At 39.1% G+C, this 24,585-nt stretch overlaps 2 protein-coding genes across 16 annotated transcripts in view; one reads left to right on the top strand and one right to left on the bottom strand.

The window, feature by feature from the left end:
* Window positions 1-20,559, bottom strand: part of RABL3 (RAB, member of RAS oncogene family like 3) — a 37,617-nt gene extending 17,058 nt beyond the window's left edge. For 2 of the 5 annotated variants that reach the window (XM_072811768.1, XM_072811770.1), the window contains exons 1-3: window positions 20,258-20,411; window positions 15,120-15,211; window positions 903-1,032 (exon numbers count right to left, since the gene is read on the bottom strand). In XM_072811768.1, coding sequence (XP_072667869.1) covers window positions 903-1,032; window positions 15,120-15,211; window positions 20,258-20,387 — 352 coding nt within the window. In that variant the 5' untranslated portion in view covers window positions 20,388-20,411. Of the gene's footprint in view, window positions 1-902; window positions 1,033-15,119; window positions 15,212-20,257 lie in introns of all 5 variants that reach the window. The other 3 variants (XM_072811772.1, XM_072811771.1, XM_072811769.1) reach the window with 3 other exon arrangements.
* Window positions 1-24,585, top strand: part of GTF2E1 (general transcription factor IIE subunit 1) — a 99,972-nt gene that overhangs the window by 23,354 nt on the left and 52,033 nt on the right. For 3 of the 11 annotated variants that reach the window (XR_012024272.1, XM_072811758.1, XM_072811766.1), the window contains exon 1: window positions 20,469-20,601. The exons of 1 other annotated variant lie outside the window; for it this stretch is intronic. The gene's annotated coding sequence lies outside the window, so the exon portion shown is untranslated. Of the gene's footprint in view, window positions 1-20,144; window positions 20,360-20,468; window positions 20,967-21,104; window positions 21,305-21,407; window positions 21,492-22,048; window positions 22,198-24,585 lie in introns of those variants that run through there. 7 more of the 11 variants (XM_072811762.1, XM_072811763.1, XM_072811767.1 and 4 more) reach the window with 7 other exon arrangements.

Below are 24,585 nucleotides of genomic sequence, written 5' to 3'. Positions count from 1 at the left end.
AAATCATATTTCACAGTAAAAAAAGCTTTTAAAAATGAATAGATGAATGAATGAATGAATGGATAAATAAATAAATAAATTAATTTTAAAAAATGAATTAAAAAGGGGGCAGAAGACAAAAAAAACCCTCCATAGGTAAACCATAGCCAATGGTTTAGTCCCTTGACACAATAGGTACCTTATGAATTCCAATTATGTCCTCCATTATATACCTCCATCTCGAAGAGTGTTCCACGTATTTGACTATCTGCATCCTTAAACACACTCTTAGGCAGCTCTTTATAATTACATAGGATTCCTTCCAAGGACTAGATGAAAGAAATCCCTATATTTCTGCGACATTGGCTTAGACTATGGGACTCCTAATGGTTCTACTGGACCTACTCCATTGACTGGAAACATGGCACTCCCAGGGGACAGTGTTTAGAAAGTTCTGCTTTTTTTTTTTTTTTTTTAAGATTTTATTTATTTATTCATGGGAGACACAGAGAGAAAGGCAGAGACACAGAGAGAAAGGCAGAGAGAGAAGCAGGCTCCCTGCGGGAAGCCTGATGCAGGACTCAATCCCAGGACCCCAGGATCACGTCCTCAGCCAAAGTTCAACCACTGAACCACCAGGCACCCCAAGAAAGTTCTAAATTTTAGGTCAAGTACCCAAAATAAAATATTATTTATTTAGTTTACGACAATGATATCAATACAAACAAAGGAAATAATGTTCTGAGTTACATGGTTAGAATCTACAAACAGGAATTCAAATGTGATATGCAGATATAAATTAAGAGTTGGGAGTGTATCAGATCTTTCTTAAAATAAGACCTATCTAGGAACCCACAGCATTCTATGTCAGATTATTTATACTCCTAGGTCATTAATATATGTTAGAAATGAAAATGTTTTACCATTTACAGAGTTGTAGAACACTGCTCTTGTGCTCTTCACACTGCTGGCACTGCCCACAGAGCCTCCAACATCCCATAATTCTATATAGTAGGTCTTCTCTTCTGGGGTTCCTTCTTTGTAGTCATGAACCTGACAAATTAATCCATCAAAATAATTATTATAGCCACTAAGAGCACTGGTAGCACCCTCATGCTAGTTTAGAACACTGGACATTCCATATCTGCATGACTTTTTCATCATTCCCATACCACTTGACTCTGATCGCCTCCTGTCTTTGAAGCTTCCTTCCTTCAATACTCTAGCTCTCATAATAATCCTACCACTATTTACAGCTCCCCTTCCACTTCCAAATTCTCACTTCCTTCCTAAGTATGAATTCCGTGATTCATCAATTTAGTCACTCCTTTGCCCCTCTTTCACATTGTATTCATCAGACAAAATTCCAATCTTGACTATATCTACCTTTTTCCCCAATTCCATGTCTGTAAGCCAGCTAACTGGATGAGAAGCTCACAAAAAAAAACACATTCAAGCTGACTAGATTAATTTTATTTTCTTAAAGATTTTATTTATTTATTCATTGGAGACACAGAGAAAAAGGCAGAGACATAGGCCGAAGTAGAAGGACTTGATCCCAGGACCCAAAGATCATGACCTGAGCCAAAGGCAGACACTCAAAGCACTGAGCCATCCAGGTGCCCCTGCCTGGATTAATTTTAAATTCAAGTCTACCTTTGGAGCTGAACTTTAATCACTTTCGTAGGCCATTTCCTCTTTTCCTCTCCTAGATAACCACTTCATATTTTCTCTTCTTTTTTCAAATTTCTAATTTCTTCCCTACCCTTAAGAAGGATAAAAACTTAGATAACAGCTAAGAACCTTGCATTTGGAGACAGAAGCAATCAGAAAAGAATTTCTACATCCTGCTTTTCATATGTCTATCCACCACCCTGCATCTGTGTCCATATAATCTGCTTTCCCTCCAGTCATTACAGATAAGCTCTCTGTATCCCCATGGCCAAAGTCCCTTCTTATGCATGAGATCCTATCTCCCCTTTCTTATCAAAGGTGAAGCTCTATCAATTCTTCGTTTTTACATCAACCCTCCCCGCCCCCAATTCCCATCAGCATACAAACATACCATAATTTTTCCCATCTTAAAATAACCTTCTCTTGAACTCATGTCCTCTTTCAGCTACCACACCACTTCTCTATTCCTTTTTACAGCAAAAGCCTCCCAGAGAGTTGTTTATTCTCGACAGCCTGTAATTCTTTTCCTTACATTCTCTTTTGATCTCATTCCTATTATACTTGTGCCCCAATCATCCACTGAAATATTCCTTATCAAGATCACTAATGGCTTCCACATTGTTAAATCCAATGATCAATGAGTAGTTTTCATCTTACTCTCCCATCTGATACAACTTATAGCACTTTTTTCACTTAGCTTCCAGGTTATCACACTCTTCTGGTTTTCTTTCCATTTCACTGGCTAATCCTTTTCAGTCTCCATTTCAGTGGTCTTTGCCTCTCTTGACCTCTAATTGTTGGAGTGTCCCAACATTTAGTTCTTGGATCTCTTTTCTTCTCTATTAATACTGGCTCTCTTGACAACTTCATCTAATCTTATGATTTTAAATGTCATTCATTATTAGGATGAATTTCGAATTTATAATTTATAATCCATCAACTAGTCCCTTGAACTTTAGGCTACCATATCCACCAGACTACAATTTAAAAATAATTTCCTGATCTTCTCTTTTAGCCTATTCTCCCAGTAAAAGGCAATTCTATCCTAGTTACTTAAAGGGCCAAACACTTACGAGTGATCCTCAACTCCTTTCATATGACATATCCGATTTGTCAGCAAATCTTGCTGTTTTTGCCTTACGAATATATCCAAAATTGGTTCATTTCTCACCATTTCCATTATTAACATCCAGATCAAAGCCTCTATTCATCTCTTTGCCTGAATTAACGTAATCATATCCTGAATGATCCCTACTACAGCCTTGCCTGCTTACTTCTCCCCCTTTCACACCCCCCCCACTCCATTTATTTTCCATACAGTAACTAGAGTGATCCTTTTAAAATGCAAGTTAGATCATATCCTCTTCTGCTCAAAACGCTTCAGCAACAGTTTTTAATTCAAACTCAAATCTCTCTTTTTCTTGTAGTCTAGATTCTATAGACATTTATTGACTGTACTACGTAACTATTCAGAAACAGATTCTGATATATGGCAATCATATCTATTAGAATATATCCAAGAGCCAGATTACAGCATGGTGGTTGAGAGGTATAAATCAGAATCTTTCAAGAATTTTTAAGATTTTATTTATTTATTTGAGAGAGTGAGTGAGTGACAGAGAACATATGAGCAGGGGTAGAGGGAGAGGGAGAAACAGACTTCCTTGCAGAGCAGGGAGCCCAATGTGGGACTTAATCCCAGGACCCCGATCAGGACCCAGGCCAAAGGGAGATGCTTAACCAACTGAGCAACCTAGATATCCCAAGAATTTTTTTTTTTTTATATATACATGCCAACAAAAGCAAAGATAAGCAAGTGGGACTACATCAAATGAAAGAGCTTCTACACAGCAAAGGAAATTATCAACAAAATGAAAAGACAATCTATGGAATGGGAGAAAATATTTGTAAATTATATATCTGATGGGGGTTAATATCCCAGTATGTAAGAACTCACATGACTAAATAGCAAAAACCAAAACAATTTGACTTGAAAATAAGCATAGGAACCGAATAGACATTTTTTTTTTTTTGAAAAAAAGACATACAAATGGCCAACAAGTACATGAAAAAGTGCTCAACATCACTAATCAGGGAAATGCAAATCAAAACTACTATGAGGTATCACCCCACACTTGTTAGAATGGCTCTCATAAAAAAAAGACAAGAGATAAGTGTTGGCAAGGATGTGGAGGAAAAAAAAAACTCTGCACACTGCTGGCAGGAATATGAATTGGTACAGCCACTATGGAAAACAATATGGAGGTTCCTCAAAAAATTAAAAATAAAACTACCACACAATCCAGCAATTGCACTTCTGGGGATTTATCCAAAAGAAATGAAAACAGGATACTGAAGAGCTATCTACACTCTCCTGTTCATTGCACAATAGCCAAGATATGGAAACAACTTAAGTGCCAGTCAGTCTATGAATGAATGATAAAGATGTGCTGTAAACACACACACACACACACACACACACAGGAATGTTGTTCAGCTATGTGAAAAGGATCCTGCTGTTTGCAAACACATGGATGAACCCTGAGCGAATTATGCGAAGTGAAAAAAGCCAGACAAAGACAAATAGTGCATAGTACCACTTACATGTGGAATCTAAATAAAAAGTCAAACTCATGGAAGCAGAGTAGAAAAGTGCCAGAAGTTGGGGATGGTAAAGGTTGGTAAAAAGGTCTCAGTTATAAGATGAATAATCTTAGGATCTAATTGATAACATTCTAACCATAATTGATAACTTTGTATTGTGTATTTGAAATATACTAAGAAAGTAGAACTTAAATGTTCCCACTGAATAAATAAATAAATGTGAAGTGATGGATTTGTTAATTATTTGGATAAGAGGAATCTTTTCACAATTTATATTAAATTGTCATGATAGGGCAGCCTGGGTGGCTCAGTGGTTTAGCGCCTGCCTTCAGCCCAGGGCGTGATCCTGGAGACCCGGGATGGAGTCCTACATTGGGCTCCCTGCATGGAGCCTGCTTCTCCCTCTGCCTGTGTCTCTGCCTCTTTCTCTCTCTGTGTCTCTCATGAATAAATAAAATCTTTTAAAATAAATAAATAAATAGTCATGATATACGCTTTAAATATCTTACAATTTTATTTATTATACCTCAGTAAAGATGAAAAAGAGAGAGAGAAAAAAATCCTTAGAGAACAAAAAGAAATACATAAGCCAGACTTACTAAATTAGGACCTTTGGGTTTAGTTCTGGGCATGTGTAACTTGAACCATTCTCCAAATGATTCTGCTATAACCCCTAGTTAAGAACTGCTGAATTTTATAAAATAGAACTACTTTGGTTATCAGGAGACCTAAACTAAATTCTTGATCACCATTATCTTTGACCCTCAGTTTCTTTACCTATCTATACAATGAAGTTGCATCATGTATTTAGTGTCTTTGAATTAACAAAAAGATAGCAGATAAGTTAAAATAGATATCAGAAAATGTACTAAAATTCACATATTATACTTAACAGAATACTTCACACTTTTTACTTACTCACAGTTTTTTTTGTCCAAATACTTTTGTCTAAGGAAAAATTTAAGTAAGATACTCTACAGACAGCCATACTGACAAGAGAAGACAATTATTAGACTGACGACAAAGAGGATAGGACAGAAAAATGAGAATAGCAAAGTCATAGCAGTTGGGACCCTTGTGGACAATGAAAGTTTCTCCTGTATACTATGATAAAGGTATCACTATTTTGTTATATGGCAAAATAACTGATTAAGATAAGATGTGATCATGCCAAGTCATCAATAAAAAAGTTAAACTATAGGAGTTTTGTTTGAGAAAGGAGGGAAATTTATATCTTATAATGATTTCTAAGCAAAGCCACTGAGACGATTAATAAGGAGTCAGTTATCTGCTATTGAAAACCTTAGTCACTTTAGTGAAGCCTTCTTGATTCTGCCTCCCTTCCCTGCCCCAAACCAACCAGAGCCAGTTAGGTACTACTATTTGCTCCCATCGCACCCTGATAAGACGTTAAGATCCATCTATTATTTCGCTAACCATATTGTTTTATTTATCTGCTGATGTATATTCTACTAGATTGTAAGCATAAGGCAAGGGGCTGCGCATTATTCGTATTGGTAGACCTAGAAAAGAGCATAATACCTAGCACATATTAGATGCTTATATATGTTTGTTTAAATCAGTGAGTAAATTCAGGATATTTCATCTTCCAAGGTTTTATTACATTAAGCTTATTCTTTTACTGAATTCCAGTGCTTCTCAAGTACAGTTCTGAGAACAAATGAAAACAGAACCAATAGAAAGTTGTTAAAAAATACAGACTCAAGTTGCATTTTTGATTTAATAAATAAAAAATTACAGATTCTTAGACCACTCCTGAAGCTTCTGGGGTGAAACTCAAAAATCTGTATTTTTAAAGAAAGCTCCCTAGGTGATTCTGTAACATAATTAAGTTTGGCAACCAATGCAGTACATCACCTTTTTTCTCTAAAATTATTTCAAATGTCTAATTTTGCCTCCCCTAAAATATTTTAGTGACTCTTTTAAGAATAGCCACCATGTAATACACCAGGTAGCATGCTCTCTTAGTCTTGCAATGTACTAAGTCTGTTAGCAGCTCCCTTAGGCTACGTATACTCCCAAGCCACACTGACCTCCTCAACTATATTCTTCTCTACCACAAAATATCTTCCCTAATCAATTCTTTTCATGTCTCCTTGCAGAGTTACAAGAGAAGGTGCCCTTCTTCCTTTCCAATTTGCTCAATCAATATTTAGCTTTACTTATTTCAAATGGAATGAGTCTAAGAACTTTCAACCAGTAGCTTATAGCTTGTAGCTATGATATTATATCTTTTATATGGGTGAATGATCGAAGGGAAAGCTTGACATTACAACAAGTATTGCTTTGGACATAGTAAGTGGTAAGCTGATGCTATGCTAACAGCCCAACATGATGGGACAATTACGGCAAATTATAAGAAATATGTTTTATATTTAAATCAGGTCATCAAGGATCTGATATACTTAGAGTCATTACAGATTGACAGCTATACAAGGAAGGATTTTCTCAATAGGTAGCAAAAGTATGTGCTGATCATTAAGTAGGAAAAGGAACCATACTTCTCAATGCTGCTGTTACTTTGGTACTTCTCATTTACTCACCTTGTGATTTTTTATTGGAAACTAAATCAAGACTGAGTACAAAAGGTTTTGCCTCATTTGAAGAGTTTACTTATTATTTGTAACTTTTAAAAAGCAGAAAGAGGCTCTCTGCTCTTACCCAATTGACAGACAGCTACCCCTTCTGGTGCAGTGACAACCAGGACCCTGAGATACAATGGTGAAAACTGGAGTAAGCAGATTTGGCCATATTGGGCACCTGGTCACCAGGGCTGCTTTTAACTTTGGCAAAGTGGGTAACTGTCATCATCAGTGACCCCTTCATTGACTTCAACTACATTTTGGTCTACAGGTTTCAGTATGATTCCACTCATGGCAAATTCAACAGCACAGTCAAGGCTGAGAAAGGGAAATTTGTATCAATAGGAAGCCTATTTTCATCTTCAAGGGGTGAGATCCCACCAACATTAAATGGGATGATACTGGTGCTGAGTATGTCGTGGCATCCACTGGGTCTTCACCACCATGGAGAAGTCTGTGGCTCACTTGAAGGGTAGGGCCAAGAGGGTCATCATCTCTGCCCTTTCTGCTGATGCCCCCAACTTTGTAATGGTCATGAACCAAGAGACATATGACAACTCCCTCAAGTTTGTCAGCAATGCCTCTGAACCACCAACTGCTTGGCTCCTCTGGCCAAGATCATCCATGACAACTCTGGCATCATGGAGGGACTCATGACCACAGTCCATGCCATCATTGCTACCTAGAAGATGATGGACAGCTCTTCTAAGAAGCTGTGACATGACGGCCAAGGGCCATCATCCCTACTTCTACTGGCACCGCCAGTCTAATAGGCAAGGTTTTCCCTGAGATGAGAAGCTCAGTGGCATGGCCTCCCATGTCCCCACCCTCAACGTGTCAGTCATGGATCTGACCTGCCACCTGGAAAAAGCTGTCAAATACAATAACATCAAGTAGGTGGTGAAGCAAGGAGCATCTTGGGCTGCACTGAGGATTGCTGTCTCCTGTGACTTTAACAGTGACATCCACTCTTCCATCATCGATGCTGAGGCTGGCACTGCCCTCAGTGACCACTTTGGCAAGCTTACTTCCTGGTATGAAAATGAATTTGGCCACCATGCCAATGGGGTAGTAGACCTTATGGTCCACATGTCCTGCAATGAGTAAGAGCTCCCTGGACCACTAGCCCCAGCATGAAGAGAGAGGCCCTCAGCTGCTGGAGAGTCTTTGCCCCAACTCATCCACCAACACACTGAGAATCTCCTGACTTCTACACAGTTTCCATTCCAGACCCTCTAAAGAAGAGGAGAGGCCTGGGAAGCCCTACGTTGTCACATACCATCAATATACTGTACCCCTCCCCCCCAAAAAAAGCAGAAAGAAATTTAGTAAAGAAAATGATGCACATTAAAAACACTGGATGCTGTAAATGCTCTCTAATAATGTGGTTTACTATGTATGCCTGCAAAGTTACTAAAGAGAGACAGAAGGCAAGAGGTTTTAGGAGAGAGTTGGGAGAAAAGGGCGAAGGATAAAAAGAGCAACTAGGAGAATATACTAGGGGAGTGGGAATCGCACTTTTCTATTTTGCTGCTATACTTCCAATTCCTTGCAGTGTCTGATACCCAGGAGGTATGCAATATATGTACTAAATGAACAAATGAATGAATAGAAGGGTTACTGCTAACGGTCTCTTCCTTTCCAGTAATCTTATGCTGCTCTAGCCAAGCTCATGTCGCCTATTACCAAAAAAGCAACTTTTCCCTTGTATTCTGTACCCATTCACTCCTTTATCTAACCTCTAAACTGTGCAAGATTGATTAAAACTTGTCTCTATTTCCTCTCCGCCTACCTGCATCATTTGGTGTCTGCCACTAACATTCCATTGCACTTTCAAAGGTCAGCAATGACTTCATCACCATCATTTTTTTCTCTCTCTCAATCCTTATGCATCTACAGTATTTCATATCAAAACTCAATCTCTCCTTCATGAAATTCTCATCTCCCTTTGCTCTTGTGGTAGTTCATCATCTTGGTTATCCTCTTACCTCATTGATCAATCTTTCTCTGACCCCTCTTCTCATCTGCAACTCTCCAAATCTACCCCAAGGTTTTCCCTCAGCTCTCCTCTTTCTAAATTTGCTTTTTGGAAAAATTCATCAACTCTCATGGTCTGGGATTATTTCCATGCAGATGATTCCAACTCAGAATTCTCTCTTGAGGGATACCTGGGTGGCGCAGCGGTTTGGCGCCTGTCTTTGGCCCAGGGCGCGATCCTGGAGACCCGGGATCGAATCCCACGTCGGGCTCCCGGTGCATGGAGCCTGCTTCTCCATCTGCCTGTGTCTCTACCTCTCTCTCTCTCTCTCTCTCTCTCTCTGTGACTATCATAATTAAAAAAAAAAATAAAATCTTTAAAAAAAAAAAAAAAGAATTCTCTCTTGAGCTTCTCTACCTCATCTCTGAATGCCTTCTGGACAGTGTCAGTTCGATAGCTTCATCATGTCCAGAACTGAATTTATTATCCTTTATTTCCCCTTTGCTGATACTGTATATTCCTGTTCTTGAAGAAATAGTCCATTGAGTCGTTAACACCCAATATAATTTTCCATTCTTTATAAACACCTCACCTTTTCTCTTGAACTGCTGTAACACTTATATTCTCTATCAGTGCTGTCACAGAACATTCCATAATGATAGAAGTGTCCAGTATGGCAAACTGTGATTGTTGGGCAGTTTAAATGTGGTTAGTTCAACTTAGGAACTAAATTTTTCATTTCAGTTATTTTAAATGTAAATTGCCACATTAGTCTAGTGGTTACTGTATTTAATAGCAGTAGAATAGTTTTTTCTTAATACTCTTCTGGAACAAGAAGCAGGACAGAGTAGTACTCAAGAGCATAGGCTCTTGAACCAGGTTGCCTGGATTTGAATCCCAATCCCATCATTTACCAACAATGTGACCTTAAACAAGACATTTAACACCTCTGTGCCTCCACTGCTTCAGGTATCAAATAGGGGCACTAATAGTACCTCCCTCGAAGGCTTGTTATGGGAATTACAAGAATTAGTATGTAAATGGGTGCCTAGGCAAAGTAAGCACTAGAAAATATTAGCCATCTTCCATTATTATTATTATCATTTCTAAAATCATTCACATATATAAACCTTATCTCACCTACTAGATCCTACTTCACATTTTTAGCAAGGATAGAGATTGTCTTTGCTTTTTAAATTTCTCCCCAGTGCTTGCACATTATTATGCTGCCCAAAGAGGAAGTCAATAAATATTGATTGTGTGCAATGTGTAAATTAGAGTTAAAAATCCCATTAAAGTGAACTAGAAATGACAAGTCAATTTCCTTTTTTATAATTTGTGAAAAGATTAAATTCTGTAAGTCTTGTTTTCATAAGTAGGAGTAGCCATGCATTTATATTAGTCACATTAGACTTGGGGCAACAAAATTAGAAGACAGTAATGAATGAAAAATACTGCAAAACAAAACTTTTCTTTTTCCTTCAATTCAGTATGAACACCTCTCTACTGCATACTAAATCCAAAATGTTAGTAATTACTGAGTGCATACATTAAGCTCATTAGTTTCCCCCAGTACTTGAAATTAAACAATTACATTATCACTTTTATCATCTCTATTCTTAGTTGGCTGTTAGATGTGAAATGAGCTAAAAGGGAAAATTGTTTCAAACAGTTTTTGAAGAGGGTGTATTCATGGATCTACAAGGATTCTGGAGATACCCTCCCTCAGCTTTCAATAACACAGAAGCTGGAACTGCAATGTAAAGCTGCTACAGGAGAAAGTGTTCTTCCAAGCTATTTAGGTAATGGTTTTATCATATTTAATCATTTTTGCTAGAGGAAAGAACTGTTCCCTTTATTATGACAATAGTCAATTTACGTCTATGACAACTTTACTTAAGATTATCATTTTAAAATGCCTTTTACTTATGTTGTCATTCAAGAAATGCATTCTTCTCAAAGATGGAAGACAGACCAACCAGCCCAAGATACAGTGAAGAGTAATAAAAGCAAAGTAACTTTCACCTCCATGCCTCATTCATTGACAATGCAATTCAGGCAGCCTGGCTTTATAGGAGTTAATTAGTACCACACTCATTCTGGTAAAATTAGTCACAGTAAACACCACCCACAAACCTGTAGGCTAGCTAAAGCAGGTACTATTTACCTCTATTCTGTAGAAGATATACTAAAGTTCAGAGACTGATTAGTCTAAGGTCACTCTTGAGTGGTCACTGACCCAGAAAGTAGAAGTTTAATTTTTTAAAAATTCTTTATTTAAACTCAATTTACTTAACATATACTATATTATTAGTTGCCAGGGTAGAATTTAGTGATCCGTCAGTTGAATATAACCCTCATTGCTCATTACATCAAGTACTCTCCTTAATGCCCATCACCCAATTATCTCTTCCCCCTACCCATTTCCCCTCCAGCAACCTGTTTCCTAGAGTTCAGTGCCTCTTATTGTTTGCCTTCCTCTTTTTCATGCTTTATTTTCCTTTGCTTCCTCTATGTTCATTTTTCATTTTTTTTTAAAGATTTTTATTTATTTATTCATGAGAGACACACACACAGAGAGAGGCAGAGACATAGGCAGAGAGGGAAGCAGGCTCCATGCAGGGAGCCTGATGTGGGACTTGATCCCAGGACGCCAGGATCACACCCTGGGCTGAAGGCAGGTGCTTGCTTAACCGCTGAGCCACACAGGTGTCCCATCTTTTTTGTTTCTTAAATTTCACATATGAGTAAAGTCATATGGGATCTCTCTTTCTCTGACCAACTTATTTTGCTTAGCATAATACCCTTTAGGTCCATCCGCGTCATTGCAAATGACAAGATTTCATTCTTTTTGATGGTCAAGTAATATTCTATTGTGTGTGTGTGTGTGTGCATACACATATATAACCATATATATGTGTATATACATATATATATATCTATATATATATATCTATATATATATACCACATCTTCTTTATCCATTCATGTATCGATAGATATCTGGGCTCTTTCCATAGTTTGGCTTTGGTGGCTATTGCTGCTATAAACATTGGAGTGTATGTGCCCCTTCAATCACTGTGTTTGTATCCTTTGGATAAAAACCCAGTAGTACAATTGCTGGGTTGTAGGATAGCTCTATTTTTAACTCTCTGAGGAACCTCCATACTGTTTTCCAGAGTGGCTGCTCCAGTTTGCATTCTCACCAACAGTGTAAGAGGGTTCCTCTTTCTCCACATTCTCGCCAACATCTGTTGTTTCCCAACCTGTTAATTTTAGCGCTTCTGATTGGTATGAGGTGGTATCTCATTGTGGTTTTGATTTGGATTTCCCTGATGCTGAGTGATGTTGAGCATTTTTCATGTATCTGTTGGCCATTTGTATGTCTTCTTTGGAGAAATATCTGTTCTTGTCTCTCTTCTTTTCAATGTTATGCCCTCTCACAGAAAGGGATTTAGAAAAGTCCAAAAGGAAATTTTTTCCAGAACTTGCTATTGGCAAGTTGCCAACTGAACTCATTCTCTAGTATTTGTTTTTCTTCTACATCTAAGAATTTGGGAATGTGGCAGATGGAAATGACGTAGACATTCATAGACATTCTGACTTCAAATTCACTGAAATGCTACAAAAATATTTTTTAAAAATAAAGAGGGTAGACTCAAGAAAATCAAAGGGAAATCCTCAGATGCTAAAATCTTTAAAAATCAAATAGAAGAAATTACCTTCAGAAGAAATAATAACTGAAACGAAGAACTTAAAAACAGAGTAAGAAGTAAGAACTGATCCAGAGGCAGAGATAGCTTCAGGGGCCAGACCCTCCAGTTTTAGTATCCATTCAGGAATGGAGATCTGTTTTCTGGCTTTAAAGGCAAGAATATATATGGGGGGGTGACAAAGACTAGACTATAGCTCTCTTCATGAAACCTGGACCCTTGGTGAGTTGCCCAGTCAGTGACAGATAGTAGTAAAAAACTATCCACTGGAACCTCAGGTAAGATTGGTACAGAATAGATAAAGAGTTTACAAAAAATGGAAACCACAGGCCCGTACTGTAATTAGATATTTGGAGAGTATACATTATCTAGATAGCATGGAAATTCCTAGCTTTGAAATTTCAAGTATCACTGAAATCCCTAGGGCTCTGGAAGCAACAGAAATGAAAGGGTATTGCACTTTCACAACACAGCATACAGATCTTCCATAGGGAAGAGGAAAAAAATCCTGCTGAAGATGTAATCATCTTCAAAGAATTATAAACCATACAAAGAGATACATTTCCATGAGGTACAGTCAGCACACACAGCAAGTAGAATATCTACCATTTACTCAATAAATAAATAAAAAATAAATAAATAAATAAAACAATCCAAAAGAAACCATAAAATAGTATGTTAAAAATGATTAAAATAAAGAGTAAAACCATAATGAAAAATCAAGATATTGTGAAAAATTTTGACATTTGAAAAAGAACCAAAAGGAATATTTAGAAATAAAAAATTACAGTTACAAAGGTGAAAAGCTTAATGGATATTTTAAAAAACAGATTAGACATGGTTGAAGAGATTCTTAATTAACTGGAAGGCAGATAAGAGTACATGATCCAGAATACAGAAATAAAGGAGAAATAAAGAACAAAAAACATGGAAGTAGAATGAAAAGATAGGACAAAAATCTAACAGAAGTGCAAAAGAAGATGATAGAGGGTTGATGGAAAACAACAGATAATGGCTAAAAATTCTGGAAAATGAAGACAGACATGAGAGCCAAAACTTTCTGATAGAATGATTAAAAATGAATCCATATATAGATATAAATTAAATTAGTAAAACTACAGAACATTAAAAAAGGGCAGCCCTGGTGGCTCAGCGGTTTAGTGTAGCCTTCAGCCCAGGGCATGATCCCAGAGACCCGGGATCAAGTCCCACATCGGGCTCCCTGCATGGAGCCTGCTTCTCCGTCTGCCTCTCTGCGTTTTTCTGTGTCTCTCATGAATAAATAAATAAAATTGAAAAAAAAAAAGAACATAAAAAAAATCTTTTATTTTTTAAAGATTTTATTAGTTTATTCATGAGAGACACAGAGACACACACACACACACACAGAGAGAGAGAGAGAGAGAGAGAGAGGCAGAGACACAGGCAGAGGGAGAAGCAGTCTCCCTGCACAGAGCCCGATGTGGGACTCGATCCCGGGACTCCACCATCATGCCCTGGGCCGAAGGCAGGCGCTAAGCCGCTAAGCCACCCAGGGATCCCCCCCCAAAATCTTTTAAAAGCAAATAGAAAAAAATTACCTTCAGAGGAAATAATAATTAGGCTGACAAAAGAGTTCCAATCAGCAGAAATATAAGTCAGTCTGTGGAACAACAGCTTCAAAGAACTAAAGGAAAAGAACTGCCCACTGAGCTAACTACCATTCCTTTCCTATTTTTTTTTTTTTAAAGATTTATTTATTCATTCATGAGAGAAAGACTGAGAAAGAGAGGCAGAGACATAGGCAGAGGGAGAAGCAGGCTCCTCGAAGGGAGCCTGATGCGGGACTGGATCCTGGAACTCGGGGATCACGACCTGAGCCAAAGGCCAGCGCCCAACCTCTGAGCCACCCAGGCGTCCCTCCTATTTATTTCTTAACTCAATGGAGAGATCTATACTAGTAGAAGAGACATTTGAACAGGCCTAGCTGGGATTAGCAAAACCAACAGTATCTGGGAAGACATTTAATTTGGTAAAAACTGCGCCTGAATTTCCTAAATTTGAGCTGTAACAGAAGACCTAGATCTTAGGCTCCAGAAGCTTCTGCCTTTTCATAGATTTGTAGCGAAACGTTGTCTGTCTTAGTGCCAAAGTAAACAGAATTATTTATGGAGCATCTTAAGTGAACTTTAGATACATAGCACATAATTACATACATAATTAAAATTGAAGTCTCTGGATTAAGACTACTTAGACAAGATCGGGTCTTCAGGGTAGTAGGCCGTAGATTGGATTAAGACTATATAGGATTACATCTTGATTTGGCTTTCTTTCTGTACTGAGTCAATTTCATCAAGGTACTTTACTTCTCTATGCCTTAGTTTCTATAGTTATACCTCACAGTTTAAAAAGATTTAATTAGAAAAGACATGTATGGCATTGGCATAGTATCTAGCACAGAGTAGGTGGTTAATAAAACCCCAGCTATTATTATTAGTTTTGACTACAGTAGTATAATTTGATCATTGTAGTTTAAAGGGCTTATCTTTAATATGATTATAGAAAAACTGAAATATCAGAAACACATACTCTGACATCTACTGAACAGCCCACAGTCCATGATGGATTTCCTAGTACTTGATTTTGGCACAGAAGATGAACCAGTGAAGATTTCCCGACACCTGCAAAAGATATAAGAATTCTAGTCATATAAGAGATATGCTGAAATATTTATTATGACAAAAGTAAGTCTGAGCATATGCAGTAATAATGATATGTAAAGTATGGTTGTTTAAAGGGTGGTCACACTATACCAACCATTTAATTAGTTTTAATGATAAAAAGATGGTTAAAGCCAGCTTTCTCTCAAATTATTCTTGAATACTGTCAGTGACCAGGATTCACCATTTTACAATACCTTATTTAGACACTCTAGTTCTCCCCATATAGTGATTTCTTTCTTTCTTTCTTTCTTTCTTTCTTTTTTTTTTTTTTTTTTTAAAGATTTTTATCTATTTATTCATGAGAGACCGAAGGCAGAGACACAGGCAGCGGGAGAAGTAGGCAGGCACTCAACCACTGAGCCACCCAGGTGTCCTGTATATAGTGATTTTTAAAAGGGAGTCAACAACTTGGCTCAGACTTAGCCCTTTGGAAAAAGAGAAATACTCTGTTCCCTCTTCTAAGATAGCACTTTATTTTCTTGTAAATCTCTTGGGTTCAAGGTAATGTATTTTTTTAAGATTTTATTTATTCATGAGAAACAGAGAGAGAGGCAGAGAAGCAGGCTCCATGCGGGGAGCCTGATGTGGGACTCAATCCCAGGACCACAGGATCACGCCTGAGCCAAAGCCAGGTGCTCAACCACTGAGCCACCCAGGCGTCTCGGTAATGTAGTTATTAATGCTAGAACTAGCATTTAGGACATCCAAATGAAGAGGAAAGGGAAGTTCTGATGCCTGTGTGTCGAATCACTCATTAGATTAACAGCATTTGGGGATGCCATTATAACAAGCAGAGTTGGTGAATCTTTATGCAACACTAGTTGTATCAAAAACTTAGACCATCTCTTTGTGTGCATTACTGTGTATGAACCTATCAGTTACGTTTATTTATTATAAAAAGCTGTATTTACAATCTAGAAAGAATTTTTAAAAAGGGAAAAATTGAAGAGCCCTATAGGCAATATGTAAGTTTATTTAATATCATAAGCAGGGTTTTTCTAAAAGCAGGTTGTTACTGTGAATATGTACATGGTGTACTTAAAAACAATAAAATATATGCCTTTGCTTGCACAGCTGGTCCTATCTGGAATATCCTCCCCATCCTCATTTCATTTCCCCTTCCCCATCGGCCTGGTGACCCAATCCTTCAAGACTCAGCATCTGTTTAGTTATAAAGTCTTTTTGAATCCCACAGATAGAACTACGGACACTATCTACCATCCTCTGGGTCTCCACTGTACCCTTTACATTTTTCTACAAAGCACTGAAAACACATTATTACATTTCTTAGTTAATAGGTTTTATTCACTCTGTTTAAATTTTTTGAGGGTTGGGACTGGGTTTTACCTATCGTTTTTATCTCCAGTATTCAGAACAGGGCCTTTATTTAGTGGTAAAATTTTCCATGTTATTACAGAATCTTCATAAACATTTTTAATGCCTCCACAGTAGTTCAGAGAGTAGACATAACAATTTACTCAACCATTCCTTCTCGCTATTAGGTATTTAACTTTTTCTCTACGCTAAGAAAAGACTTGTTCAAATTAAAATTATTTCCTTAGTATACCTTCCCAGAAGCAAAATTAATATGTAAAAGGAAATGAACATTTAAAGTTCTTGATATATGTTGACAACTTTCACCTGGTTAATCTGTCACCAGCCATACATATGAGCCTGCAGGTCTTGTTGCACCTCAACAGTATTCTGTAGTTGCTTTTACATCTATGTTAACTTTTAAAAAAGATTTTATTTATTTATTTGAAAGAGAGAAAGCAAGAGCACAAGCTGGAGGCAGGAGAAGCAGACTCTCCTCTGAGCAGGGAGCCCGCCTCAGGGTTACATCCCAGAACCATGACCTGAGCCACGGCAGATGTTTCACCAACCGAGCCACCTAAGCTAATTTGATAAAAGAAAAAAAGGGACATCTTGCTTTACTCTGCACTTCTTTATCTCTGGTAAAGATCTATATTACAATTATCTGTGTTAATCAGTTCTTTCCTCTCTTATGAATTATCTGTTGATGATCTCTGCCCATTTATTTCACGGCTTTTAGTGTTATCGATGTGCTTAACTTCTCTATATATTAGCTGTCTCCTGTAATTGAATCAAATATTTTCCCAGCTCTCTCTTTACTTTTTATTTTTTTCAATACAGACATTTAAGATTTTTGAGTACACAAATTTGGCACTGTCTTTGTATCTACTGCACTGCATCGGATATGTGATCTTCAGGGCACATTGTTGATTTCTGTGTTCACATGTAGGCTGTTTATATCCGAGCATGTATCTTGGAACTTAGTTATGAGCCTGATGCAAGGCTTCGGCGTCCAATTAAGCATAACTTGTGTCAGTAAACATATCTATGCAGCAATACTGTATAGTTCTCCATGAATTCACTGCTTTCGGTGATAAGAATTGACTAACACTGGATAGACTGTCAACAGAACAATTGAAGTACCAGGAAAATTGACACAAATTCATTTCTTTCTTTTTTTTTTTTTTAAGATTTGATTTATTTATTTGACAGAGAGAGAGAGAGAGAGCAAGCAGGGGGAGTGGCAGACAAGAGGGAGGAGGAGAAGCAGGCTCCCTGCCAAGCAGGAAGCCTGATGTAGAGCTCAATCCCAGAACCCTGGGATCATGACTTGAGCCAAAGGCAGACGCTTAACTGACTGAGCCACTCAGGCGCCCCTAACTATTCTTTAAGAATTTTGGGAGGTGGGACTCCTGGGTGGCTCAGTGGTTGAGTGCCTGCCTTCAGCTCAGGTCGTGATCCCTGGGGTCTTGGGATCAAGTCCCGCATTGGGCTCCCCATGTGAAGCGTGCTTCTCCTTCTGCCTATGTCTCTGCCTCTCTCTCTTTCTCATAAATAAATAAATAAAAATCTTTAAAAAAAAGAGAAGAATTTTGGGAGGTGCTAATTCTATATTTCCACCATTACAACCAAATTAGATCAAAAGACACTTGATTCGCGTGGAGAAAAAAAGATCCAATATAATTAAATAAGTACCGGTTCCAAATTTAGTTGTCAGTAATATGTAAAGCTCATTCCTTATCTTGGAAAGAACAAAGAAGAAAAAGATATGTGCATATCAATGAGACTTTCGGGATTCCTTACTAAATTATCAAATATCCCTAGGGGATACAAAACACATCTCTAAATTTCAAGTCATTCTTTCATGTATTTATGAAATCCTCAAAATTTCACAGGGGAAACAGCCTTTATTCATAAGTAAACTTTGACGTTTGAATACAAAGGGAGATGAATGTAAAAAGTCAGTAGATCAATGTTAAAAGGGAACTGATAAAAAGGCAGTAACTGCACACATGGCCTAACATTGTAAATGTGTGATAAGATCCAACCGAGTGGGCATGATTATGTCTTCTGTTTTACAACTAAACTATAAGGAAAAAGAGAAGCTTATTAATTGCCTAATCACCTTCCCACATTTAATGCAGCAGCCAATTCAACCCTGTTGTGTAATGCACTGATTCCACAGTTACAGCCTCAGCACTTACTATAGTGCCTGCTGTGTAGCAGGTACTTATGCATTTCTTGTGAAAAAGAAAAAAAAAATCAACTAGTTCCAACAATATGTAACATCAAAGGTTTGTTAGATGCCAACAGAGAACTGAGTTAAAAATGAGAGAGAACACCCACTTCCAGGTATCATGAACCATATTACCTCTGGATTCCAGTCTCAGATTCTACTTGGTGATGATACTCTTGCCAAGTCCCTTTGGACCATCATTGCTTTGTTCATCTGTATAAAACCGAGTGGCTTCATTAAATTAACTTCAGCACCACTTCAAGCTCAAGGACTGGAGTTGACAAACTGGATTATATTCATAGAATCTCATAATGCAGCTTTCTTAAGGGAATATTAAATAATGCTATCTATAAAATATTTTGCAATGCAAATGATCTTCAGGCAACGTGGAAACGTTCTTAACCTCCTGCCCTCTACCACAATGGTGCACGGTCTGTGAGGCTAAGTTTTCAAGCTGTTTGGGGTATGTGCCCTCTCCACCTCCGAGCATCTGGTACAATGCCTTTGCTCACAGCACACACATTCATAGGTTGACTCCAGAAAAGCGCATCTGCGAAATGCAAGGTTAGCATTTATTCCGAGTTCTTAAAGAGCAATAGATGTGGAAGTTATCGTGAAGTAAGAGAAGGGTGGTGGGGTGGGAGGAGGCAATGCAGACTTCCATTTTAGTTCTCAAAAGTCCAAGGTGTCAAAAGAAGAATTTTGACAGCTAGGATTATTAAATTGCGCTCAGCACTAAATCCCAGCTGTCTCGTGATACGGTTTTTTAAATCTTAATTGCTCTACTTCTTACAACCTAGCACATAATAGGTTTGCAGTTAAGGCTACAGAGAGCAGAGAAACCAAGAAGCTCCGATGAGAGTAAAACAGGACTACCACCCACGATTTCATTTCATCATATGGTTCAGTGCTTAAGGGTGCGGACTCTGGGTCAAACGGGTTGTCATTTACCTCTCTCCCCTCTTCACTTTTCTCATCTGTTAAATGGGGTTAAGAGGGCTGCTCTCGGGTTACATGAGTCAATATATGGAAAGCACTTGGCACAGTGTCCTCCTCCTCAGCGCATGTTTTGAGTTCCGCAATGAACAAAAAGCTCTTGAAGGCACGACCCCAACTTACGTATCCTTAGCAGAGCGCCCAATACAATACTCAACACTGCGTATCTTTTAAAACAAAAGGACAATACTAGGCAGGCCTGCGGTCGCCGGGGAGACCGACCCGCAAAAGTGTGAAGGCGGAGAAAGGCCGGGGCTCTGCGCCTGCGCAACGCCACCTGCGTCCAACCGAGCAAAGTCCTCTGGGAAGTGTAGTTTTTTTTTAGACCTTGAGAGGGCTTTCAGCCTTGGCCGGGGCCAGATCATTAGAGGAGCGGGGGGGAGAGTTGTGAAGGAAGAAGGTCATTATCAGGCAACTCGAAAGTGTCGGGAGCCTGAGAGGTGGATGAAACCGCTCACCTGAGTCTCCCAACACCAGTACCTTCACCCGATCCAGGGACGCCATCTTGCTACCGCCGGGGGTTAACGCCTCTTCCGGGATGCCAGGCCAACCAGAGCTCGGTAAGGAAGGGACCAGCTTCAATTTCATTGGCTAATCGCGGACGCGACTGTTTTGATTGAAGGCTTCGCTGTGCTGATTGGCCCGCACGGTTCACAGCGGGGGGCGTGGGGTGGGGTGGGGCTTCCAAAGCCGGTCGCAGGAATAAGGCGTTTTCTTCGTCGCGCGAGTGGCGTGGCTCATTTAAGCCGGTAGTTGAGGCGCTGAGGGGAGCTGTAGTGGGAGTGTTCGAGGATTCGTTTTGGTAAACCTTGTTCCCCTGTTTTCTTGTTCTGGATTCCCTGGTCCGGCGTCGCATTTCAGGGCTTCTCCCCCCCCCCTTTTTTTTCCCCTTTCTCCCTAGCGACCCGCCTCCCCTTAGTTACTCTCTTGACCTGGTCCTCCAAAGAGCCATTGACCCCGGAGCGGCCCTGTGTGCGACCTCGGGTAGGACGGGCTCGGCGGCGCCGAGTGTGACCCCAGGACTCCCCTGGCACAGTCCGAGGGAACTTAGAGGCTTGGGGGGGGGGCGGGTCTGTCATTGGGGAGGAGAGAACATTACTGAACCGAGTTCGCGGAGGGCAGCTGGTCCGCAGGTTTTGCGGGGTTAACGCCGCGTTCTGTATGAAGGTATGGAAAGTACCATGAACCGTGGTGACAAAAAACAAAAAACAAAAACAAAAAACCTCAAAACAACCAACCAACCAAACAAAAAACCCCACAGTTAGACGTGTACGATCCACGTTCTAGAACTGGAATACGGGTATCCTGAAATAATGTAACCGGACTCTCGCAGCCGCTGCTTTTCTCCTGTATCTCCCATCCTGCCGTCCGCATAGTCTGTTAAAACAGCGAATTCGATTCTGTCCCCTCCCTCCTGCTTAAAAACCACTTGAAGTTTCAGGAGAGGGTTTTCAGTAGCCTGCCTTTCTTATACCCTGGAAGCAGCAAGGGAGGAAGTGAACTGGGTGGGTGTGGGGTGGGGGTGGGGGTGTGTGTGGGGGAGGCTGGCAGGGGGGGCATACTGGGTGAACACGTGCTTCGGACGGACTCGGGAAGTTTTATGTAAGTACTTGGTTAGCCCGGCTGGAGCTGGGAAGTGGCGAACAAGAAAAAAGCCACGAAGGAGCTACCAGTCTGCTCGCTCACTGCAAGGTAGAAAGGGAAAGCACTGTATGAAAGGGGAACATTTTTAAGCTACTAAGCGGGGGGATCTGGGAAGGTCTCGCTGAGAAATTTTAGACGTGAAGGTTGATGGGAAGAGAGTTTGAGCTTAGCTTTGTGGGCAGAAAGAACAGCAAGTACAACAGGCCTGGAAGTGGAGAAAGCATGTGTGGCTCCTGGAATTGAGGGAAGGCCAGCGTGGCTGGAGATGAGGCTTAGAAGGATGTGTAGGGTGGTGCGGAGAAAGCGTGCATTTCAGCTTTGTTTCTCCAAACCTGTGCCTGGTGCCTGGCTAAATTTTTGTATGATGAAAATACGTAGGGTTCAGAAATAAAACCAACGTGTCTTTGAGGGTCTGGATGGATAGTGAGGAAGCTGAGGCTGGGAGGTCACTGATGGGCGGAGGTTGGTACTAAAAGGTCACACTTTTCGAAAGTCTCCAGAGACCCAGCCCATCTGCTTCCCTGTTTAAAACTGTCAGCTGCCCTTGAGCTGCAGGTGGTTTCCATGTGGGAACACAAGTCTCACTTTTTTTTTTTTTCCTTTAGCTATTTCCACTTTTCAAGCTTAAAGTTGAAATTTATGTGAAATCTCAACGACTTTTAAACGTTGACAATCAATTCAGGAAGTTTTCAGAATGTTTTTTGGGTCAACCTATGTGACAGAGGCTGCCAGTTACTGAAGACCTCTGACTTCGGTAACGTAACAAATCCAAAGACTGAGTAGGAGATTCATAGTAAGTGGGGAAGAGGTGGTAGAGGAGAGAACAGAATGGTCATGAAGGATGATTTTAGAACGTAGACATTTTACGTTAGCTGGAACAGCATGCCTTCTTTTCCTGAATCCACTTTTCGTTCGTTCAGCTACCTGCTGGACGTCTTCACGGAATATTCTGTGGTAGTTCCTCAGAGACAGGCATTTAAAAAAGTGAATGCCTCATTTCTTACAAAACCTGTTCCTTTTTCAGGGGTTAACCCATTTTTCATAGTACTAATCTCTTCGTAGCTGCACTGGCTCAAAGCAGATAGGTTTATGTTAATTGTTTAATAGCAGTAAGTATATCATTGCTTAACGGGTGTAGCATTTCAGTTTTGCAAGATGAAGAGAGTTATGGAGATGGCTGGTAATGATAATTGTACATTATGATTGTATTTAATATCACTGAACTGTATACTTAAAAATGGTTAATTGATAGATTTTGTGTTATATGTATTTTACCACAGTAAAAAATATTGTCAAAGAAAAAAACCCAAATGGCTACTTAAAATTTTCCCACTCTGTTACTCCATTTCCCATATATTATCAGATTCTTTTAGTTTTGTTTCTAAAATAAATTTCATTCATCCTGCCCTCTTCCTTAGTTTAGGTTTGGTTACTATGACTCCTAATAACTTCTGCAGTGCCGCCATCTTCAGTACTTCAAGCCATTCCTCATACTGTTCTAAGAGTCACTTTTCTAAATAGAGGGTCATATTAATGCCAGTGTTTAATGGTACTCTTATGATTCCAGCCCTGAAAGCAGAACACTTTATGTGAATTATTTCATTTAATCTTTACTTCAGATCTATGAGGAAGGTGCTGTCAATCTCTTTTGTATATGAGAAAACTGAGAATTTTCTGGGGCCACAGGCTAGGAAATGGTGAAATTGGAATTCAAAACCCCAAACTTTTGTTCTGCAGAGTCCCTCGTGACACACTCCCTGCTCAGATCTTTAGGGCCCTCTAAGGCATTTCAGGCAAGGGAAACAGGAAAAATGATAATGTGCATTGGCGGGATGTGTAATAGCCACCCACCAAATTTGTCTGCAACAGTGGCCAGAGACTTTTCTCTGTACTGGAGTCGCCTAAACAGCGTGTACTATGACATGAAGCCTACTCTGGCTCTCCGAGATCAGCTGAAACAGAATCTCTGGGAATGGGGCCCAGGATGGGTATTTTTAAATGCTCTCCAGATGATTCTGTTTTATAGCCTGGATTGAGAACCATTGGTCTAGAAAATGGAATGTATGGGGTGACAGGTCAGGGAGGGCAGTATAACAGTAGGAAATAATACTGAAAAAGTAATTTATTTTGACATTTGTCTGCCATTTTTCATGCTTGGATGTTTCAGAGGTTTTATGTTGTGTTGTGCCAACTGTTGAACGTGTGAAACAAAGCAAACAGAAAAATGGTATAAAGTATAATGTATAGATTAAATTGGAAAGGAGAACAAAAAGTATCCAGTACTATGCTATGATACTACTATGGTGTTGAACCCAGGCACTTGCTCAGCATCCTTAAGTGCAGGGATGACAGGAAGGTTCTAGGACGACAGATTTGGATCTAAGTGCTGCTTTATCTCTTGTATATAGTAATGCTTGATTACTTACAATCTGAAATATTATAACTGACTTTTCTTTCATTACACATAGGGTGTTATATTTTTACCAAAAAATATATAAATAGGTTAGTTGTTTAGGAATACCTTGATACTATAGTGCTGTGGGTATAAAAATACTTCTTCTGAAAAAGATTATTAAATCTGATTGTATTGATAACCACTGATTATAAATAAAGGATTCAATATAAACTAGTGTTAATAATAGAATACAGTTTTGTATTGAAGTAGTTCAGTGGAATGTCACTGTTAAGAATTTCCCTATAATGTAGGGGAATTCCATTAGATGTAGTGTGTTTATATAGCCTGGCCATATTTAGTATAAGACATATATTAAATCAATATGAAAGCTATCCTTATCAACAAGTACTTCCTCATAAGGATATTGCTTAATATTCTCATTTATGTACCATAACAACCTCAGTGAGGTAGTTGTTATATTTATTTCTCCTTGACTAAAATGTGAAGTTGTTAAGGGGTTTGCTCAGGATCCCACAGCTACTAAAACTCACGCTAACTGAATTCCAAAGCCTAGACTTTTTAGCAGCCACATGAGTCTAGCCCATGACTGTTTGGGCTTGTGGAAGACAGTCTTCTGGGTCATGACATGAGAATTGGGTACAGTTAGCCGTTGCTTGCTTTGTTCTACAAGAAGAGATCCTGTATTTAAATATATCTTGGGGTTTTTTTTTTTTGAAGAACTCTTTA

Source organism: Canis lupus, chromosome 35, assembly GCF_048164855.1.
Source record: "Canis lupus baileyi chromosome 35, mCanLup2.hap1, whole genome shotgun sequence".
NCBI classification, from domain to species: Eukaryota; Metazoa; Chordata; class Mammalia; order Carnivora; family Canidae; genus Canis; species Canis lupus.
The sequence above is the reverse complement of the archived record's forward strand: the minus strand, read 5'-3'. Positions and strand labels throughout refer to the sequence as shown.